The 20223-nt window shown below is 57.6% G+C and overlaps 2 protein-coding genes and 1 long non-coding RNA gene across 6 annotated transcripts in view; 2 read left to right on the top strand and 1 right to left on the bottom strand.

Moving 5' to 3' along the window:
* Nucleotides 1–3275, top strand: part of ITIH1 (inter-alpha-trypsin inhibitor heavy chain 1) — a 13803-nt gene extending 10528 nt beyond the window's left edge. For both annotated transcript variants that reach the window (XM_072785922.1, XM_072785923.1), the window contains 4 exons: nt 889–1090; nt 1988–2160; nt 2753–2864; nt 3003–3275. In XM_072785922.1, coding sequence (XP_072642023.1) covers nt 889–1090; nt 1988–2160; nt 2753–2864; nt 3003–3132 — 617 coding nt within the window. In that variant the 3' untranslated portion in view covers nt 3133–3275. The remainder of the gene's footprint in view (nt 1–888; nt 1091–1987; nt 2161–2752; nt 2865–3002) is intronic.
* LOC140610190 (uncharacterized) lies at nt 198–10709 on the bottom strand. Of its 2 annotated transcripts, none has more exons than XR_012011953.1 (2): nt 10542–10709; nt 198–2330 (listed from the first exon to the last, which is right to left on the bottom strand). It is a non-coding gene; the product is annotated as an uncharacterized lncRNA (long non-coding RNA). The 2 variants fall into 2 exon arrangements; XR_012011952.1 differs by lacking the exon at nt 10542–10709 and adding an exon at nt 7915–8780.
* ITIH3 (inter-alpha-trypsin inhibitor heavy chain 3) lies at nt 6182–20223 on the top strand. 2 transcript variants are annotated; one of them, XM_072785924.1, is made up of 22 exons: nt 6255–6395; nt 6987–7007; nt 8017–8183; nt 8281–8385; nt 8656–8818; nt 9215–9328; nt 10408–10533; nt 10822–10938; nt 11166–11334; nt 11930–12055; nt 12358–12539; nt 13763–13948; nt 14113–14252; nt 14939–15093; nt 15769–15786; nt 17049–17072; nt 17334–17369; nt 17515–17628; nt 18301–18505; nt 19184–19356; nt 19569–19680; nt 20002–20223. In XM_072785924.1, exons 1-22 carry the CDS (start codon nt 6303–6305, stop codon nt 20129–20131), a joined length of 2676 nt encoding a protein of 891 aa, XP_072642025.1. In that variant the 5' UTR covers nt 6255–6302; the 3' UTR covers nt 20132–20223. The 2 variants fall into 2 exon arrangements, 1 of the variants encoding a protein (XP_072642025.1); XR_012011947.1 differs by lacking the exons at nt 15769–15786; nt 17049–17072 and having other exon boundaries at nt 6182–6395; nt 14939–15110; nt 17313–17369.

Genomic DNA, 20223 nt, shown 5'->3' with positions numbered 1-20223 from the left:
CCTGGGCCCCGGTCACCTGGCTGAGCTCAACCCTCCTCCTTCTCTCCCATCGACCTGCCTGGGCCCTAGATGGCACCTGCTCTTGGACGTGTGACCCCTGCAGGCACCCAGGACCCTGTGCTCAGAAGGGCCCATGCTCGGTTTAATGCTCTGCTCTAGTTGTCTTGAAGTTCTTAACAGATTTTGAGCGAAGTCCCCTCACTTTCATTTTGTACCGAGTTCTGCAAATTCTGGAGGAATCCTGCCCTGCCTTCCCCCTCAGCTTGGCTGAGGGAGCCCGAGTCCCTCCTCCAGCAGTGCTCCCTGTCCGACTGTCTGTGGGCCACTCTCTCCCTGCCTCCCTCCCAGTCCGATCAGGCGGTCTGCAAGGATTTGTTGAGCACCTCCTAGGGGCTACAGGTGCAGTAGGGACTGAGCCAAAGTCCCTGTGCTCCTGCAGTTTGGCCAAGGGAGACAGACAGGCAAACAAATTCTCAGATGACCATTTGAGAGCATGAGACATGCCGTGTTGGGATAGTGAAGGCAAGAAGGGGGCTGAGGGCTGCTCAGTTGGGAGGAGGCCTCTGTGCCCTGCTCCTGGGTCAGGGATCAGGGCGACAGAGAAGGAGCACGCCCAAGTCCTATCCTCGGGGAGACAAGACCCCTGCCCTGGGGGCCCAGAAGCAAGGGCTAAGCAGTAGGTAGTTAGCCCTGTAGGAGTGGGGAGGGAGAAGTGCTGTGTGGCCTCCACTCATGCTGAAGGCCCCCTGGCGAGGGGGGAGCCTCAAAGCCAGTGTGGAGTGTGGGTGTCTCCCAGGAGGGGGGCACGGCATGAGCAAAGGCAGGCTGGCAGGCACGTAGCGAGAGCTGGCCCCTCCCTGACCCGGATGGCCCCTCACCCTCCTGCAGGCTTCTCTGTGAATGGGCAGCTCATCGGCAACAGAGCTGGGAGCCCTGGGCAGCACCAGGGCACGTACTTTGGGCGGCTGGGGATTGTGAACCCCACGACAGGCTTTCAGCTGGAGGTGACCCCTCACAACATTACGCTGAACCCTGACTCGGGTGGACCCGTGTTCTCCTGGAAGGACCAGGCTTCACTGCGGCAGCATGAGTAACCAGGCTGGGGCCTGAGCCTGGTGGGGGGGGGAGGCGGGGGGAGGCAGGTGGGGGGAGGCCTGGGGAGGGATAAGGCAGGAAGCCCCAGAGCCAGCTCAGCTGCCTGAGCTTGCCGGGCCCTCGTCCCCTGAGCTACGTCAGTGAATGTCATCCGTGTGGCCTCCGTGTGGGCTGGGCAGACCTGTTGGGCCCTTGGACCACCCCACCCGTTTCCCTCCGCTCCTGGACCCTCGCTCCAGGCCGGGCTGCCTGCGTGCCCTTGCCCAGCGGTCCATTTTCATCACCACCAAACAAAGCCAACCCACGTCCGGGGCCCAGCGCCAAGGCCACCTATTCCCTGAAACCCACCTCATCTCTTTTCCGCTGGACTCGAGCTCTCTGGGCTTCTCTTTCAGCACTTATCTTAGCACAGCTTGTGCTTTTGTTTGTTCCTTCCTCCACTCGCTCATTCTCCAAACTCTGCCAAGTACCAGAGCTGATGCTGGGCAGCAGAGTTTTAGGAAGGAGAGAGCAGAGTCCAGTGTGGAGGACACAGATGATGAGTGGCAGTCAGAGAACACGGACTTTGATATTAGAGAAGCTGGAGTCCAAGTCCTGCCTTTACTGCTTAGCAACTGTGTGGCCTGGACCTGGGCAAGTCCCTGACCCTCTCTGAGCTTCACAGGATCAGAGTGAGAACAAATGATGCAGTTTGTATGGAGGGCTTGGCACAGTGCCCAGCACATTGTAAGCCCCCCCCCCGCCCCCATAGCAGCATGTAGCAGGCAACAGCCCTCCATCTGGGAGCGGGGGCGTGGTGCTCATGACAGCTGGATCCAAGAGGAGCAGGGCAGCTGCACGGAGAGGCGTACGGTGTAGCTGCACCTGCCCTCACGGCCACCTTGCCCTGCAGGGTGGTAGTGACCATCAACAGGAAGAGGAACCTGGTGGTGGCTGTGGAAGATGGGGGCACGTTTGAGGTTGTCCTGCACCGGGTGTGGAAGGGCAGTGCCGTCCACCAGGACTTCTTGGGCTTCTACGTGCTGGATAGTCACCGGATGTCGGCTCGGACACACGGGCTGCTAGGTAACCAGCTGGGCAGGCAGAGGTAGTGGGGTGCACTGTGGCAGCCAGGGGGCTCACCATGGCTCAGACTTGCAGCTGGTCACCAGGGCAGGCCCTTCTCCAACTCGGCCATCCAGGCTCAGAGCTCCAAACAAGGCTGGTCCTGCTCAGGGTCTCGTCCCTCAGAAAGGCTGTGATCAAACACAAGGTGAAACTTCACCTTAAGTGGGCCTGGGGGCGAGCAGGGAGAGGTCCGATTAGCAGCAAGGTCCAAACAGACCAGATCCCCGAGGCCTCCTGGGTGGGGTGACTCACTGGCCCACTGCTTCTCCTGGTGGCCTTCCTGTCGCACTTGCTGTCTGGGGGCACCTACCCCTAGGACTCTCTCCCCAGCCAGGTTCTTGCCGAATTAGTCCAAGAAGGTGGGAGGTATAACCGGCTGCCAATAAATCTGCTTTCGATGCCAAAGGGGTGGCTTCCGATGCCAAACCGTATCAGATACAGTCCCGCCCTTAAAAAGACAAGCATTCAGGCCAGTCTGTGACCCCCCAGTGAGCACCTGCTGAGCCCCGGGCCCCCCAGGATAACTGCTGCTTCCAATGTGCCCTTCCAGGACAGTTCTTCCACCCCATTGATTATACAGTCTCTGACCCCCACCCGGGCTCCGACCCCACAAAGACAGATGCCACGATGCTGGTAAAGAGCCACCAACTGACGGTCACCAGGTAGGTGGCTGCTCTCCCAGTATGTCTGCCCTTGGCATTCCCGTCATTGGTCGGGGCCTTCCTCCAGGTGTCACAGGGGTGGAGTGGGCTTCCTCTGGGGGGTCCCGAAGGTAACCCCAGCTTTCTGTATCTCCCCAGGGGCTTGCAGAAAGACTACAGCAAGAACCCCCGGCACGGGGCTGAGGTGACATGCTGGTTCGTCCACAACAATGGGGCGGGGCTGATCGACGGCGTTTACACTGACTACATCGTCCCTGACATCTTCTGAGCCCCCTCGCCGGCACAGCTGTCCTTTCTCGGGACCGTGGCAGAGGACAGCATCCTGACCGGCTCCCGGTGCCACACCTCTCTGGTCAAGCTGATCCATGTGTCAAAGGCCCCATGACTTCCATTAAAGGGAGGCTGAGTCTAGCCCAGGCTGGCTGCTTTTGGGGAGGGAGAGTGGCAGGGAGGCAACCCAAGATATTGCCCCTCAGAGGACTCTGAGGTCAGAGCACACCTGGAGGCCGCCAGGGACCTACTCTGCCCCCACACCCCCCTATTCACTGCAGCTGCCCCATTCCACGCCCGCTGAGCACCTGGAGTGCCCCCTGCACACAGCTCCCCTCAGGGACACTGGCTCTTTATACCGGCACCGTTCTAAGTCTTTGTGGAATTAACTAAATGCATCTAGAACCAAATCCCAACAGCCCTCAGGGATGCCTGTGCCACACCCAGTTATAGCCGAGGAAACGGAGGTTAGGGGACTTGTCCAAAGTCACCTGTAAGTGCCAGAGCCGGGCTTTGAACCCATGCTGTGTGGTGTCAGCATCTGTGAGCTTAATCCCCTATGTGGTTCTTCCCGCCAGGCTGGGCAGCGGATCACAGCCTGTTGGGATTCCGCTCTAGAGATGCCAAAGCATCACTTAAAATAAACATATGAAAGGAGCATAGAAAGTACATACAATCGGGGGTCCCAAAAAGTCCCGTGGGAGCCGGATGCTACACCCACTGGCACGCGGTCCCTGGAGGCAGTTCCGGGGCCTTCCCCCTCAGCTCAACATTCCAGCTTGGGTTTGCGAGCCCTGAGAGCCGGGACATTTCCCAAAGGCAAAGACAGCCTTGCCCAAAAGTGGTGATTTCAGGGAGCTAGCAAGAGCAGCCCCTGGCTCATGCTGAGGCCTGAAAATGATCCCCTCGGGGCTCCTTCCCTGGCGTCGCCCTGCGGCCGTTAAAGTGCAGGGTCACAGGGTGAAGGGAGATGAACCGGTGTCTTGAGAAGCACTGGCCCTCTGGTGAAGGTTCATGGGCCTCTTTTCCAAAGGTTTCTACTTTTTCTCCGCTGGTTTCCATGCAGTTCCCACTACAACGGAGGCCCAGGAGGACCCAGATCAGTAACACAAATCTTGAGCTCCAGGGCTGCCCTGGGCCCCGGAACACAGAGCTCTGGGGGAGGGGGGGTGTAAAGAGGGGGGAAGAACAGCGTTTCAGAGCCCAAGCACCCACTGGAGCCTCCTGGGCGTTGTAAGGGAGGGAGAGCCCGGGACTGCGGGATGGCTGGTTGCTGCCCCGAGAGACAGGCCTTCCCTCCTGCAGAGCGGAAAGGCTGTGAGCCCGAAGAGCTCTTAGATTCCATCTCACTCGCCACCCTGCACGTGACTCTAGGTCCCTCCGAGTCCCCAGCTGTCCCTCCAGTGCCTGTTGAGCAGCCGCAGAAGCCCTGGGTAGAGTTGTCTCTCCCACCAAACTCCAAGTAATCGGGGACGAGGAGGCACGTAGAGGAAAGGGCCAGGGAAGCTCCACAGGCAGCCACGGGGCTCCGAGGGGCTGCTGGACAACTGTTGGGAGGACAATAGTCCTGCCAGAGACACACACCCAACGCCCCCCGCCCCCCCCCATCACCCAGTGGTCAGTGACCACAGATGCTGAAAATGACTGCACAAACGAGATTCCCAGGAGCCAGGAATCCCGGGACCAGGCTGCAGGGCTGTGTGCTCCAGCTCCAAGAGCTGCAGGGTCCGGTCCCTGTCTGTCCTGAGCTTGGTGCCAGCCGGCAGCAGGGGTGTATAAGGATTCCAGAGGCCTGGGGAGCACGGGACCCCAGCCAGTCTGCCACACGGGTGGTGGCCACCTCAGTGTCTGCTTCATTTGGACCAACGTTGTCTCGTTGACTCGGCAACTCTCTGTCATTGCTTCTGTGGCTCCAGCCACTTCCCGCCACTAATCCACTTCTTCCTCATGGCTCCTGCTGCCTCATGGAGTCTTCTTTCTGCCTTTTCAGCCTTTCTCTGCTCCCAGCAGTCAACTCTCTCTGTCCAACTCATAGTTGGATGTGGAGCTTTTTAGCCAAGGACATAGGACACCATCAATTAGCTGCCCTCTGCTCAGGCAGCCCCATCCACACCAATCAGTGGTGGCTCTGTGGGAGGATCACCGGGTCACTTTGCTCAGAAGAGCATGTGTATGGCAGGCACATGGCAGCCATGTGGAAGGTCTGGGGACTGGCAGGGCCGTGGGGTGGCCCAGGAGAGGCTGGGCTCTGCCTCAGACGCTGCCATTGTCCGGGAAGGCAGGGCTCCAGCCTCAAGGGAGACTCTAGGGGAAGGAGTGTCCAGGAGGTGAGGGCAACCGAGTCCCTGGCCAGGCCCTTGGAACACAAGGATGAATGCGATGCGGCCTGGCTCTCTGGGAGCTCAGTCTGGATGGACGGCCAGACCCAAACATGCAAGTCTCAATGAAAGGTAATGATGGAGCAGGCCCTCGGGAACTGAGAGCCCGGAGCGGGGCTGTCTGGGTCAGAGAGGGGACAAAACAGGAAGGCTTCTGGAGGCTGGACTCAGGTCTGGCAGGAAGAGAGGCACGAGGTGCAGACAAAGGGGTGTGCCAGGGGGAAAGAGTGAGTTCAGAAAAGCAAGCTGGAGCCAGCTCACAGAGAGGGCTGGAGCGAAGGACCTGGGCTTTGTCGTTCCCCTGGGGCCTCGAGGACCCAACGAGGGTCGTGAGCAAGGGGTGCAGCTGTGGAGATCTGAGCCTCAGGGCGACAGGCCCGCTATGTGCCCTGGCTGCCTGGAGAAGGCTGGAGGGCTTCCATCCAGGAGGCCAGACCCCAGGCCATGTCAGTGGTGCAGGTAACAGGCAATAGTGCTGAGATGCCCGTGGCTTTCAGCAGGACGCCACAACCTATGAGCACCCCCGCCCCCCAGGGAGCTGAGGGCCCAGTGGCCAGCACACAGCGTCTGCTTTCCCCGGGAGCCTCCATGTCCCAACACTGTTGACAGTACCCATTGGCCCCCTTGGTACAGACAGATCCAGGACCTGTTATTCCACCCACTCCCCAGCTTCCCCAGGGGAGCCCCCCGCCTTCCGCTCTTCCCGTCCTACACTGCAGGTCATTGACCCCAGTTGGAAAACATCAGGCTCACCATATAAGGAGCATAGGCCGGACCTGTGTGCTCAGCGATGGCATCTGCATGGTGGCCCTGCCTCATCTTGGCCCTGCTCTCTGGCTTGGCGGCCTCTGGCTTCCTGAGAAGCCCCTCCCGGCCACTGGGGGTAAGTAGCCCCGTCTTCACCCTCTAAATGTGTCACATTGGCAGAAGCGACAGGATGGACAGTCCTCTATGTGGGGAGAGGAGGAGGCAGAGGGCTAGGCAGTGAGCTGCAGGGGACAGCGTTGGGTGTCGGGCTCTTAAATCTCCCATGACCTGCATTTCCCCACCTGTCAACTGGTGATGCACCAGAAACAGCTCCCCTCGCTGAGGGGCTGTGCAGGTCCACATCTGAGACAAGGACAGACGACTCCAAGAAAGGCTGAGCCGTTGGTGGGGGCGTTCTGGGGTTTGGGGCCCAGGGAAAGGCAGAGGGAGTCAGGGTGTGTGGGGGCAGGGTCAGAGGTAGTTTGGTTCTCCCAGCCCTACTCTCCTGGGACACCTGGAGACCTGCCCTATCTGGGCCTCAGTTTCCCCATATACTCGGAGTCCTTCCTAATCTGAAGTGGCTCTGGGTGGGTCCTATGTCCAGAGGCCCCTCAAGGGGTATGTGTATAGGGGATCTGCTGGACCCTGGCCTCAGCCCAGAGCCTGCTCCCAGGCTATGGTGGCCTTGGCCTTGGCCTGATTCCTGTGTTTGTCTTTGTTTTTGCAGAAACGGAGCCTCCCGGAAGGGGTGAGAACTTTCACCAGGGATGGGGGTGGGTGGGTGAGGCAGTGCAGGATGGAGCTGCTTGCCCAATAGCAGAAGGGGTGGGCCATAATGAAAGGGCCCTCCCAGTTGGCACACAGCTCCCAGCCCTGCCCTGACCGACCCCCATGCGACTCACCAACTCTGGGAAAGAACATGCCCTCAGACCTCTCTGGATGCAGCCCGTGGCCGTTCTTCCACCAGCCCTTCGTCTCACAAACATACCTAGCACTTGCTCGGAGCAGGCCCTGAGCACCAGGCTGGGGACACACATCCTCGTGAAGCACCTTTATATCCTGCTCCACGCAGATGCTCCCTAGACCTTCCCTCAGTCCACTGCCCCCACCAGGCAGGAGGTGTTGGGGACCTGAAGGCCCTCCCCACACATTCTCCTTGGCACAGGAAATAAGTGCCAGTTTGGGGACAGAATCAAGCAATTACCAAAGCAGAGGAGGAGAGCCGGAGTGTGTGTGAATGTGATTGCTTTCAAAGTGGAGGTGAGCCGAAGAGCTAGGGCAGGTGCTCCCCAGCCAGAGATGTGGTGCAGCTGGCACACAGCTGATCAGAAAGGCAGGACCTGTCTGGAGACCTTGGAGCCCTGAGGATGACTGTCCAGAGGGTGATGGGGAACACAAGAGGGTTTAAGTGGGAAATGGACAGTCAGACTGGATTTTTAGAAGACTTCCCCTGGCTACAGCTAGCTGCACAGAAACACATCCAGAGTTAAGGAGGCAGAGCAGGGCCCCTCTCTCTCCTTGTTTCCTTCTCCTCCTCTTGGCACCAATACCCCCTGGTCTCTGATGGGGAAGGAGGCGCTCAGAAAGGCCAGAGTCTTCCAGAACCAGGTGGCCAACTGAATGGGAAGACCGAGGAAACTGAAAGGGCCACTCACCAGGCAGAGGCCCTGGACTCTGCAAGGGGCACCCAGAAGGAGAGCAGCCAGGTGTAGGGGCTGCTTTCCCAGAGGCTGGTCGAGCACTGTCCTCTCCTGCAGGTCAGCAATGGCATCGAGGTCTACAGCACCAAGATCAGCTGCAAGGTGACCTCCCGTTTTGCTCACAATGTCGTCACCACCAGGGCTGTCAACCGCGCAGACACCGCCAAGGAGGTGTCCTTTGACGTGGAGCTGCCTAAGACGGCCTTCATCACCAACTTCACCTTGTGGGTGTCGCCATGGCTGCTGGCTCCAGGCCAGAGGGGCGGGGTGGGAGTGGTCTGGCTCAGCATCAGCCCCCAAGTCTACTCTCCTTCCTTGCAGGACCATCGACGGTGTGACCTACCCCGGGAATGTCAAGGAGAAGGAAGTCGCCAAGAAGCAGTATGAGAAGGCTGTGTCCCAGGGCAAGACAGCCGGCCTGGTCAAGTAAGCGCGGTGCCCCCTCGGCCTTGCGAAGAATGCAGGGGCTCAAGGGCTCTCAGGGATGCAGACGGCGACAGCCACTGTCATGGTCACTCAGAATATTTCATGGTTGTAGCAAAATGTGTCTGTAATGCTTACAGCACTGTCCCACTTAGGAGTGGAGGCAGGCAAGGCTCGGAGTGGGGAGGGATTCTCCTAGGGGCTGGATCTGAGCCGAAGGCCCAGGAAGGGCAGGCTCGCACAGTCTGCAGGGCAGTGTGGTATCCCCTCCAGGGCCTCTGGGAGGAAGCTGGAGAAATTCACAGTCTCCGTCAACGTGGCTGCGGGCAGCAAGGTCACCTTTGAGCTGACCTATGAGGAGTTGCTGAAGAGGCGCAAGGGAAAGTACGAGATGTACCTTAAAGTCCAACCCAAGCAACTGGTCAAGCACTTCGAGGTAATCAATCACCCCTGCAGCTGCTGAAAGTGCAGGGGTGTGGTAGGGAGTGGGGGTGGGGAGGGGTGTTGCAGGAAGGGCCCTGGGGCAGACCCCAGAGAAAGGTTGAGAACCCACCATGGCTGAGGAGCATCGGAGCTGAGAGCCAAAGGAAATGCTTTAGTGCTGGAATGTGGGGGACTGTACGGCAGGTGGTGGGAGAGCTTCGGGGTCACCAACTTGTCTACAAGACTTTGAGGCTGTGTTCTTGCTGGGAGACACCAGGCTTAGCCATCAGGAGTTGTCTGGAGGCTGTCCCTGCGCCCCCACTGACCCTCTCCATTCCCTGGGCCTCATGCTGGAGGCTGGCGTCTGCACTGTCACCGAGTGACCCCTCCTTACTCTTGTCCATTCCAGATAGAGGCAGACATCTACGAGCCCCAGGGCATCAGCACACTGGACGCCGAGGCCTCGTTCATCACCAATGACCTCTTGGGCAGCGCCCTCACCAAGTCCTTCTCAGGGAAAAAGGTGGTGTTCTCAGACCCGAGGTGGGGGGCAGGAACCCCGACACTAATAGGACAAGTGTGAACACTGAGGCTTGGCTGAGGCCAGAGTACATGTATGAGAAGGGAAGGAGGAAATGTCCACAGCCATCCATTCTCTTGGGCCCCCAGCTCAGGAATAAGGGTGCTGGAGGCCAGAGCTGCTCGCTGTCAATGATCTGCCAGAGGGACTGGGGTCCCAGTGACCAGGGGTGCAGGTGGGGACAGGAGAACCATTTATAAGGCCTGGTCTCGTTCTACCTTGGGAAGTGAGCAAGGCAGATTATTGTCCATTTTACAGATAAGGACACTGAGGCCAGAGGGAGTCATTTAGATCTGCCGACTCCACATTGAGGGGAGACGGATGAAAGGGAATCTCTTGGTGATGCTGGCTGGCTCTGGTTCCCAGCTGTTCCGGGCACCTTGTTTGTCATGGGTAGTGAGTGAATACATGTTACTTGAATAGTAAATCTTAGTCATTCAGGATTTCCAAGTCAAAGCCTGAGGAGCATCTTCTCAGAGGGTTGGTGGCTTCTGCAGGGCAGTGCCTTTGCCCTGGACACCCTGCCCTTTCCCTGCCCCCCTCTATTCCCCTCCACCTACCCCCTGTCCTCTTGGCACCCATCACCAGGTCCCATCACACAAATTATCGGCATCAAGGTCTACAGCACCAAGATCAGCTGCAAGGTGACCTCCCGCTTTGCTCACAATGTCATCACCACTGGGGCTGTCCGTGCAAACGTCAAAGTCCCTTCAGGGTGCAGAACCCCTCCCTGAGTGGTTTCTTTGTGCTGAGCCCCAAAGTGGGCTGCACTAAAGAGCCTGAGGGCCCAGGGAACGAGGAGAGACAGAGGCTGAGTCGGACAAGGGCCCTGGCTGCCAAGGAGCCCCTGGTCTCCTCTGAGGGGGAGAGGTGCTCAGGAAGGCCAGAGCATGCCAGGCAGCAGCCGGACTGCCCAGGCGCCCCCGGTCTCCCGCTGTGGGGCTTTGCCTCACCCCCAGGGCGCAGCACGGTAGACCGCCCTGGCCACGCTGAGCGAGGCCCTCCCTCATCACCTCCCCCAGGGCCGCGTGTCCTTCAAACCCAGCTTGGACCAACAGCGCTCGTGCCCAACCTGTACAGACTCCCTCCTCAACGGGGATTTTATCATCACCTATGATGTGAACAGAGAGTCTCCAGCCAATGTACAGGTACCTACCAAGTGGCTCTGCTGGGCCGGCTGATTCTCCAGCACCCGGATGTGGTGAGGACTGGTAGAGGAGGGGCTGCAGCTGCATCTAGTGCCCGGACTCCTAGTCCTCAGCTCAAGGCCGGGTTTCCTGCATGGCTTGGGGATGACAGAGAGTCCAGAGCCTTCATGTGTCATCCTATGGTGGGTGGGAAAGAACAGCTTTTTTCTGGAGCTAATAAAAGCCTGGCTTCTGTTTGCAAGAGTTGCCAAAGGCACGTTGCCTCCAGTCTCTCTCTCCCCTTCCCAGATAGTCAACGGCTACTTTGTGCACTTCTTCGCACCTCAAGGCCTTCCAGTGGTACCTAAGAATGTGGTCTTTGTGATTGATGTCAGCGGCTCCATGCACGGTCGGAAAATGGAACAGGTACTGTCCTCACTGCAAGTGGGGGTGAGGTAGGGAGGGAGACAGGTTTATTTGTAAGTGGACAGAGCTGACATTTCCAGTGGAAGAGGAAGAAGGCGGACAAGATAAAAGAAAGGGCAGAGAGCCTCTGCCCACTTTGTTGCAGAGAGCCCAGGCCCCTGCGCCAGAGAGCTGGCTGTCTGCGGCTCCCTCCCAGCCTCTTGTCTGCTGCTCTGTCTCTTTCCCAGACAAAGGACGCCCTCCTCAAGATCCTGGGTGATATGAAAGGGGAGGACTACTTGAATTTCATCCTGTTCAGTGGGGATGTGATCACCTGGAAAGACGACTTAGTTCAAGCCACTCCTGAGAACATCGAGGAGGCCAGGATATTCGTGAAGAATATTCATGATCGAGGATGTAAGGAGAGAGAGGGAAGAGCAGACTCATCTGACTGCTCCTCTTGGCCTGAGCAGCCTGCCTTCTTCGTGCCTTGGGGCAGAGACGCTGCTGGTCCAAGCTCTGCAGACCCTAGTTGGGGGTCACGGTGGGATGAGGGGGCTCTCAGGCTTAATATTGGGGTGTCTTCTTTGTGGGCTTAGGGAACCCACTCTTCCTTTCTCTCACCCATGATGCCGGTGCCCCGCCAGTCCCAGCAGGCGAACACTGCAGAGGGGCCTTATCCTGGGCTGTTTCTTAGGGACAATGACAAATGCCATCAATACTGCTCCCCTCTCCTCCCAGTGAGCGGGCCTGGCTGTCCATCTGGCAGTTTTCCAAACTGCTTTTGCAGCCATCTTCTGGCAGCCCCAGGAGGCTGGTCCTTTTGTCCCCATTGAAAGAGTAAGTCATTCACCCATCCTTCGCTGACTTGCTCGGTTGGTGTCTACTGAGCACTGCCGCACGTCGGCCAGCAGGGTCCTTGGGCCCAGAGCAGGGCCTGCTGTCCCCACCTCCCCCACCCCTGCACCCTGAGGACACCCTCTCACAGCGCTGTCTGTTGTGTGTGTGCCAGTGACCAACATCAACGACGGGCTGCTCAGGGGCATCAGCATGCTGAACAGGGCCCGGGAGGAGCACAGAGTCCCGGAGAGGAGCACCTCCATCATCATCATGCTGACGGACGGGGACGCCAACGTTGGTGAGGCAGGCGGCGTGGCTCGGAACCAGAGCCAGGGTGCCGGGCTGCCTCTCGCCTCCCGCGCTCTGGAGCCGGTGTGCTGAGGGGTCGGGGTGGCTCTCTCCGCAGGGGCCCCCGTGCCCTGTGAGCCCTGCAAGGGAGGGCCCTCCCTCCCCCTGCTGAGGACTAAGCCCCTGCCCCATCAAGGGCTCGTGGCTGTGACTCCCCCACCTGGCATGTGCAGGAGTCAGGTATCTCTAGACAGAGCTGCTCCAGCTGGTTGCTGGGCGGGGCTGGAGTGTAAATGCACCTTTCTCCTGCAGGGGAGAGCAGACCCGAAAAAATCCAAGAGAATGTACGCAACGCCATTGGGGGCAAGTTCCCCTTGTATAACCTGGGCTTTGGCAATAATCTGAATTATAACTTCCTGGAGAGCATGGCTCTGGAGAACCACGGGCTGGCCCGGCGCATTTATGAGGATTCCGATGCCAACCTGCAGTTGCAGGTATGCCTGGCCTTGCACACCTGCAGGAATGGGGCTCTCGTTACTTCCTCAGGCAGCTGTTCCATTGAGTGACAGTTTCACCTGTTAGAAGGAGCCTCCTCTTGGGCTCACATCGACCCCTAGCTCCCTCTTATCCATCAGTGGTGCTTGATTTTGTCCTCGGGCTACACAGAGCACACCTGCTTCCTCCCCAGGAGTGCCAGATCAAATACAGGACATCTGGTCAAATATGAGTTTCTGAAAGACCATGAAGAGTTCTTTAGTGTAAGCATGCTCTCCGTGTTGCCTGGCACGCTGTGTTCGCTTGCTCTGCGGCTATAACAAAGTACCAGATGCTGGGGGGCACCCACAACAGAAATATATTGCCTCACAGTTGAGCCTAGAAGCTCGAGATCCAGGTGTCAGCAAGGTTGCTTTGCTCCGAGGGCTATGAAGGCAGGGTCTGTTCCGGGTGTCTCTCCTTGGCTTGTGGATGGTCACCTTCTCCTTGTCTCTTCACATCGCCTGGCCTGCGTGCGTATCTGTCCCTGGGTCTAAATTGCTCCCTTTTCAGAAGGACACAGGTTACATTGATTGGAACCCACTCCAAAGTCCTCATTTTAACTGAATCACCCCTGTAACCACCCTAAACCCAAAAGAGGTCACGTCTTGAGATACTGGGGCAAAGGATTTGAACGTATGTACTTTGGGGGTATGCAATTCATCCCATAACAGACATACTTATACTAAAACGGGATTTGTTGTTTACCCAATCTTCAAATTCAGCTGCACGTCCTGTGTTTTCATTTGCTAGGCCTGGCAACCGCATCCCCTCCCGCGCAGGTGACAGTGCCTGCACCTCTGCAATGGAGCCCGCAGGTCTTTCCTCCTCTCCTGGGGCCCGCGCCCCATGTCACATCCTCTGCTCTGCCCCTCCTCCTTTCCTCTTCTCTTTCTTAGTTTCATTCCAACAAACATTTCTCAAGCACGTTCTGTGTGCCAAGAACTCTGTGCTTACCTTCCTCTTCTTCCCAGGCTCTAGCTGGTAGGGGGTGCAAGCAGGGAAGGCTCCCACAAACTGAAGGGCACAGTCAGGACCACAAGGAAGTGGAGATTGAGAGCCAGGACTGGCCCAGCCTGGGGGACTCAACACCTGGGGAGGCACCAGTGGGCACCTGCCCACTCCATCCTCTCCATGTCTGCCTGAGGACCTGAGATGACCAGGTCCCCCTTCTGGGCTCCAGGGCTTCTATGAGGAGGTGGCCAACCCACTGCTGACTGGTGTGGAGGTGGAGTACCCTGAGAACGCCATCCAGGACCTCACCCAGAACGCTTACCAGCACTTCTATGATGGCTCTGAGATCGTGGTAGCTGGGCGCCTGCTGGACGAGGACATGAACAACTTCAAGGCGGATGTAAAAGGCCACGGGGTGAGCTGGGCCAGGGCCAGGATGTGTGCTGTGGACGGGGGACCGGTGCCAATGGGGCTCTGGCCTCCCGGCTGATGGTCCAGCGGTGGTAGCCCTCAAATTGGGCCCGCCTTGTCTAGGCCTCCAGCGCTCCAACCTCTGGCCTCCTCTCACCCTCACCTCAGGCCACCAATGATCTGACCTTCACAGAGGAGGTAGACATGAAGGAAATGGAAAAGGCTCTGAAGGAGCAGGACTACATTTTTGGGAACTACATCGAGCGGCTCTGGGCCTACCTCACCATTGAGCAGCTGCTGGAGAAACGGTGATCCTGGTGACCCCTCCCATAGCCAGCCCCCACAGCTGGGCCCCGGACACTGCCCCACCACCTGCCTGTACTTTTGCCCCTGAGCTGGCTATGCTGTGGGGGAGCCACACCCCGGAATGTGCCCCTCCATGTACACTCCTTGCTGCCTTCTCCTCTTCTTGGCCCAGCCCCCAGCATGTGTTTTTCCAGGGGCAGAGCCCAGTCTGACATCTGGGGCTCAAGCAGCAGCCTAGGAGCACGTCAAGGGCAGGGGAAGGTCTCAGCAGCCCTTACCCCATACCCAGCATGGGCCCATAATGATGGTGAGGCTGATTATAACCGATGGCTGGAGACCTAGGCCCTCAGCCCCCGGAAGGCAGGCCCATTTGAGAGCATTGCGCCAGCCTTCCTTTAGGTGGGATAAGCCTATAAAGCCTCTGGAGCAGGGGCTGGCAGGTTCTGAGTGCTCAGGACATGGACGCGATCGTGAGGGATTGCTGTGATGCCATTTCAAGTCCCTTATAGCTGAGGCCCAGATTCCGATGCAGCCCGTCCATCTGTCCCAGGGAACTGGTGAACCAGTCTTTTCTGAGCACTAGAGGGTTCTACCCCAGGGAAAAGGCAGTCCCAGGCTACTTCTGGGGCTCTTGGCCTAGTGCTGGGAGTCAGAGCACTGGAGCTGACACCCCTGCCCTCCCCAACAGAAAGAATGCCCATGGTGAGGAGAAGGAGAAACTCACAGCCCAGGCTCTGGACCTGTCCCTCAAGTACCACTTTGTGACTCCACTGACCTCCATGGTGGTGACCAAGCCCGAGGACAATGAGGACCAGACAGCCATTGCTGACAAGCCTGGAGAAGGTGGGCCTGGCAGGAAGGTGGGCATGGAGGCCAGAACTCGAAGGCCGTCCAGCCCCCAGGCCTTGGGTGCCCAGAAGAAGAACGGGCCAGGCTGACAAGACCCAGACTTACTGAAGATGGGCAGGTCCAGGGGGCATAGAAGGAAATCTGGCCAAGAGTTGGGGAGGATGTTATGGAGGGAGTGAGGCCACCAGCATGGACAATGGATAGGGGGTGAAGAGGAGCCTCTGAATCTCTCAAGGGATAGGAATCAAGGGACACCTTGCCCAGGGTCATTTCACAGAAAGGGACTTTGGCTACAGCATGGAAGTGTTCAGTTAGGAAAGCACTTCCAGCTTGAAAGTTAGGCCCAGAGCATGTGCCTAGGGATTGTGAGAGGAGCAGACCTCCAGAGCTGGAGCTTGACCAGGCCCAACCTGACCCCGAGAGGGGACTCCTAAGTGTCCCTGTACCTGATGTGGGGATTGGGGGATTGACATGGAGAAGCACAGGAGGCAAAGAGCTGGCCCAGGCCAGGCTCCGGGTCTCTAGGAGCCCCTGGCTCTGGTGGGGAGGAGCAGTGTGTTAGGGGGCCCACAGCTTGGGGCTTCGTGGACAGGCAGCAAGTTGATGACATTGGTGCTGACACCGGCAGTTGGTTGCTGCTGACACATTTCTCTTCCTCCTCCCTCACAGGGCCTGTGGACACGGAAGGTGAGCTTCAGCCGGCAGTTGGGCGGGTGTCCCAGGAGGGGGACAAGAGAGAACCAATGAGGCTTTTCCAAGTGCCCAGCCCAGAGAAGGGCCCTTAGGATACCTGCACTCAGGTCACAGCTCTGCTGCCAACTCATGAGCCACCATGGTCTGGGCTCTGCCTTCTCCGAGCCTCATCAGGCCCTCGTCGGTTGTTTGGAGGTGGCTTCCTCCAACTAAGGAGGGACAATCAGTAGCAAAGCATGATGACCTACAAAACTTAGCAAATTCTCATGTCAGGAAATGATGCTACATTAATTCCACAGCAATCCTCTAAAGGAGTCCTCTCGTGGTTCTCATTTTATAATGAGGAAACTGAGGCACAGAGAGGCTAAGTCTATTCATTGGAGGACTTAGTGAGCAGGTGGCCAAGCTGGGACTTCAGCCCAGGCAGCCTGGCTCATGTGCCCTCACTGGGATTCACAGAACTCTGGGCCTCTCTCATGATCCAATCGCATCCTCGCCCCAGTAAGCACCCCACTCACCAGGCAGGACCTCCCACCCCCTACCTGCCTGCTCCTGCCTCCATCAACAGATGGTTCCATCTGAGCAGCACATCTGGCCGGGCTCACTGCTTTCCCCTTAACACGGGTCTGTCAGATGCAGTCACTGGTGTGCATACATGTGGGCATGACTATGTATCTGTGGGGCGGGGGGTATTACTATCAAGGAAAACAGATGGCTGTAAGCTTCTAGGGAGAGGGAGTTTAGGGGCATGGGATGGTCTGTTGTGAACATGATTCATGACAGAGAAGCAGATGATCTCATGGTGTGCATTTTAGCCACATCACAATGCCATGTCCCTGGCATAAAATTTATATCTCTCTTGGGGCACCTGGGTGCCTCTGTGGTTGAGCATCTGCCTTTGGCTCAGGGCGTGATCCCGGGGTCCTGAGATGCAGTTCCACATCAGGCTTCCCGTGGGGAGCCTGCTTCTCCCTTTGCCTGTGTCTTTTGCTTCTCTCTCTGTGTCTCTCACGAATAAATAAGTAAAATCTTAAAAAAAAAAAAAAGTTACATCCGTATTACCACCAGTCCTAGAAAGGAGTTCCCTGGGCACCTCCCATTTCTAAAGCTTGAATTAAGAGTCACATCCTGAGCCTCCACCTGTTGGGTTGGGCCACACTGGAGACTGGTAGTCTCAAGACAGGCAGAAGGCATAGGGTTGGGGAAGAGGGAACCCTTAGACCTGCTCATGCCTGCCCTTTGGCTTCTTTTTGCAGCTGCACGCTCCATGGCTTACCTGAGTGAGTATGCGTGGTGGCCACAGCCCCGTACCCCGAGGGCACTGCCCAGAGAGTGACCCTGGGCCACGCTTTCTTCTGGTGTCTTTCCTGAGTCAGCTCTCTGGAACAGACAGATGGCTGGAGTCCTGAGGAAATGGGGTGGGGGGGTTGGGAGCTCCGGGGAAGCAGGAAAGGGAAGGGGATGAACCAAACTCTGGCTCTGGGTCCTGGCGCCTCCGCAGGCCTGTTTGTTAAGTTCAGCCTCTCTCTTTGCTTCCACAGCCAGCTACCAGCCTCCTCAAAACCCCTATTACTATGGTGAGTGTCCCCGCTCCTTCTGGGGTGAGACCCAGGCCCCAAAGCCCAGCGCCTCCTACCATTGGGAGTCTACCCGCAGGGGCCAAGAGGTGAGGGGAGGCCCCCCTGGAACTATGAGCCAGCCCTTTCTGTGATGTGCCTTCAGTGGATGGGGACCCCCACTTCATCATCCAAGTTCCGCAGAAAGATGATGCCATCTGCTTCAACATCGATGAAGACCCAGGCACGGTGCTGCGCCTCATTCAGGACCCCATCACAGGTGGGAGCTGGGGCTGGGCCTGGGGGCAGGGCTGGGACCAGGTCCTCACTCTGCCCAACTGTACCACCTTTCTGTGTAGCTTATACCCCAAGGGGGCTGTTTAGAGCCACAGGCTCACCACCGACCCAGGACCCAGTGGTGTTAGAGAGGTGGTTAGGGCTGAGGGTGGCCCAGGAGCAGCCTATGTCTGGGAAAGCTTTCTTTGAACACCACTGCCTGGTCCAGACAGGGGGCAGGTCTGCAGCATGGTCCCTTCACCACCAGTGTGACTCAGGAGAGTCTAGGACCAGAGAGGGTTGGCTCTGAAGTCCTGGTCTCACTTGGGGTCCCTACCCTGCTGCCCCTCAGCCAGGCTGGGTGGAAGAGAAGGCACATCCTAAAGACCAGCCTGGACTCAGAAGGCCTCACGGGGGATCCCTGGGTGGCTGGGGATCCCTGGGTGGCTCAGTGATTTAGCACCACCTTCGGCCCAGGGTGTGATCCTGGAGTCCCGGGATCGAGTCCCACATTGGGCTCCCTGCATGGAGCCTGCTTCTCCCTCTGCCTATGTCTCTGCCTCTCTGTGTGTGTGTCTCTCATGAATAAATAAATGAAATCTTTAAAAAAAAAAAAAAAAAAAAAAAAAAAAGAAGAAGGCCTCACTGGCCTCTCACTGCCCCATCCCTCTGGCAGGCCTCACAGTTAATGGGCAGATCATTGGTGAGAAGGGAGGCGACTCTAACTCCAAGACCAGAAAGACTTACTTTGGCAAACTGGGCATTGCCAATGCTCACATGGACTTCCGGATGGAGGTGACACCGGAGAAGATCGCCCTGTGGAATGGAGCTGCACAGAGCACCTTCACCTGGCTGGATACGGTCACAATCACGCAGGATGGGTAAAGCCCCGCTACTGGGTCTCTGAGGAGCACTTCTGGCCGAAGGAGCCTTTGAGGGAGGTGGACATATCCTAGGACAGAAGATCCATGGGGGTCATGGGAGAGACTAGTGGCCTCAGAGTTCAGCTCCTGCCCAGGGAAGGGTGACCTCGAGGCCCCAGCCAGAAATGCTACCTGGACAGCTACAGGGCTGGTCTTGAGGGAAGGGCTGTGCAGACATAAGCATTAGCTGGATCTGCAGTCTGATGACACACTAATCCCCATTTTTACCTTCTCTGGCTGAGCCTGTTCACTGAACCTTCTCAAACTGCTCAGCTTCTCCTATGTCCTCAAATCGCCCAGAGTCTACCTACTAGGTCAGGGCAGGGTTGTTACTCCCAAGGAAGAGCTGAGAGGGGTGGAACGTACCCTAGGTCACACAGGAAGCCAGTGGCTGAGCTGAGGATCTATCAGGTCTCCAGACTCCCAGGACAGCCCTGTTTCTGCTTACGGGAGAACAAGGATCCACTCAGTAGAGTGTATAGTGAACACGCACGAGGCATCTTCTCTCCAACACCTCTGAGAGAGTTTCCAGAATCTATGTGTGCCTAGGTGCCGTGTACGGAGGAGGCCCTCCCAAGATGCCCGGTATCATGGCCACCACTGGGTCCTACCTGCTGACCTCCTCTTCCCTCCTAGGCTGTCTGTGACAATCAACAGGAAAAAGAACATGGTGATCTCCTTTGGAGATGGGGTTACTTTCATGGTTGTCCTGCACCAAGTGTGGAAGAAGCACCCTGTCCACCAGGACTTTCTGGGCTTCTACGTGGTGGACAGTCACCGGATGTCAGCACAGACCCATGGGCTGCTGGGTATGGGTTGAATGTTCAAGCTTCAGATTGCTCAGGACACATGGCAGAGGGGAAAACCCACAGGGAAGATCATCCTAGTCACTCGGGACCCAGCACACAGCACCCAGTCAGCCTCTGCATCAACCACAGAAGGCCCATGGCCGTGCTACCTCTGGCGGTGGCAAGGGCTTCCAGCGTGCAGGGGCTGACAGCATGAATGTTCTTGTTCCCAGGACAATTCTTCCAACCCTTTGACTTTAAAGTGTCTGACATCCACCCAGGCTCTGACCCCACAAAGCCAGATGCCACGATGGTGGTGAAGAACCATCGGCTGACGGTTACCAGGTGAGGGGATTCCTCTGACATCCTCACCCTGACCAGGAACAAGGCAGGAGGACCCACACACATCAGCCCGGCAGGCTCTTGTCTCCTGTGGGGCACCTACCTCATTTCCCTCTGGGGTCCTGGCCCCCCTCTATGACTCTTTTAATCAGGAAAACACCAAACTTGGCCCTTTAGAAGGAGTTAATCATCTGATCTCTTGTCCAAAGAGTTCTGGATGCTTAGAATTGGCAACTTCACACCCTTTTCCAGCCTTAAGTCCATGAGCATAGCAACCGTCTTGTCCACACTTGTGTATCACGGCGTCTCTTTCCTTGTCCCCAGGGGCTCCCAGAAAGACTACAGAAAGGACGTCAATATTGGCACTAAGGTCGCCTGCTGGTTTGTCCACAACAATGGGCAAGGGCTGATTGATGGTGTCCACAGGGACTACATCATCCCAGACCTGTTCTGAGTAGACATGTCAGCTCCTGTGGAAACGGCCGGCCAAGCTCTCCTGGCATCCGAGGGAGGGCTGTGACAATAAAGCCCAGGGGGACACTGCCA

Source organism: Canis lupus, chromosome 19 (genome assembly GCF_048164855.1).
Source record: "Canis lupus baileyi chromosome 19, mCanLup2.hap1, whole genome shotgun sequence".
Lineage (NCBI taxonomy): Eukaryota > Metazoa > Chordata > Mammalia > Carnivora > Canidae > Canis > Canis lupus.
This window is presented reverse-complemented; position numbering and strand designations above follow the sequence as displayed.

What these genes read in the sequence shown, in the direction of transcription:
- ITIH3 (XM_072785924.1), top strand. Translation starts at nt 6,303, where the DNA reads ATGGCATCTGCATGGTGGCCCTGCCTCATCTTGGCCCTGCTCTCTGGC. An exon ending in ATGCCAACCTGCAGTTGCAG is followed by an intron (nt 12,540 to 13,762) that starts GTATGCCTGGCC and finishes TCTGGGCTCCAG; the next exon opens with GGCTTCTATGAGGAGGTGGC. An exon ending in CGGATGTAAAAGGCCACGGG is followed by an intron (nt 13,949 to 14,112) that starts GTGAGCTGGGCC and finishes CCCTCACCTCAG; the next exon opens with GCCACCAATGATCTGACCTT.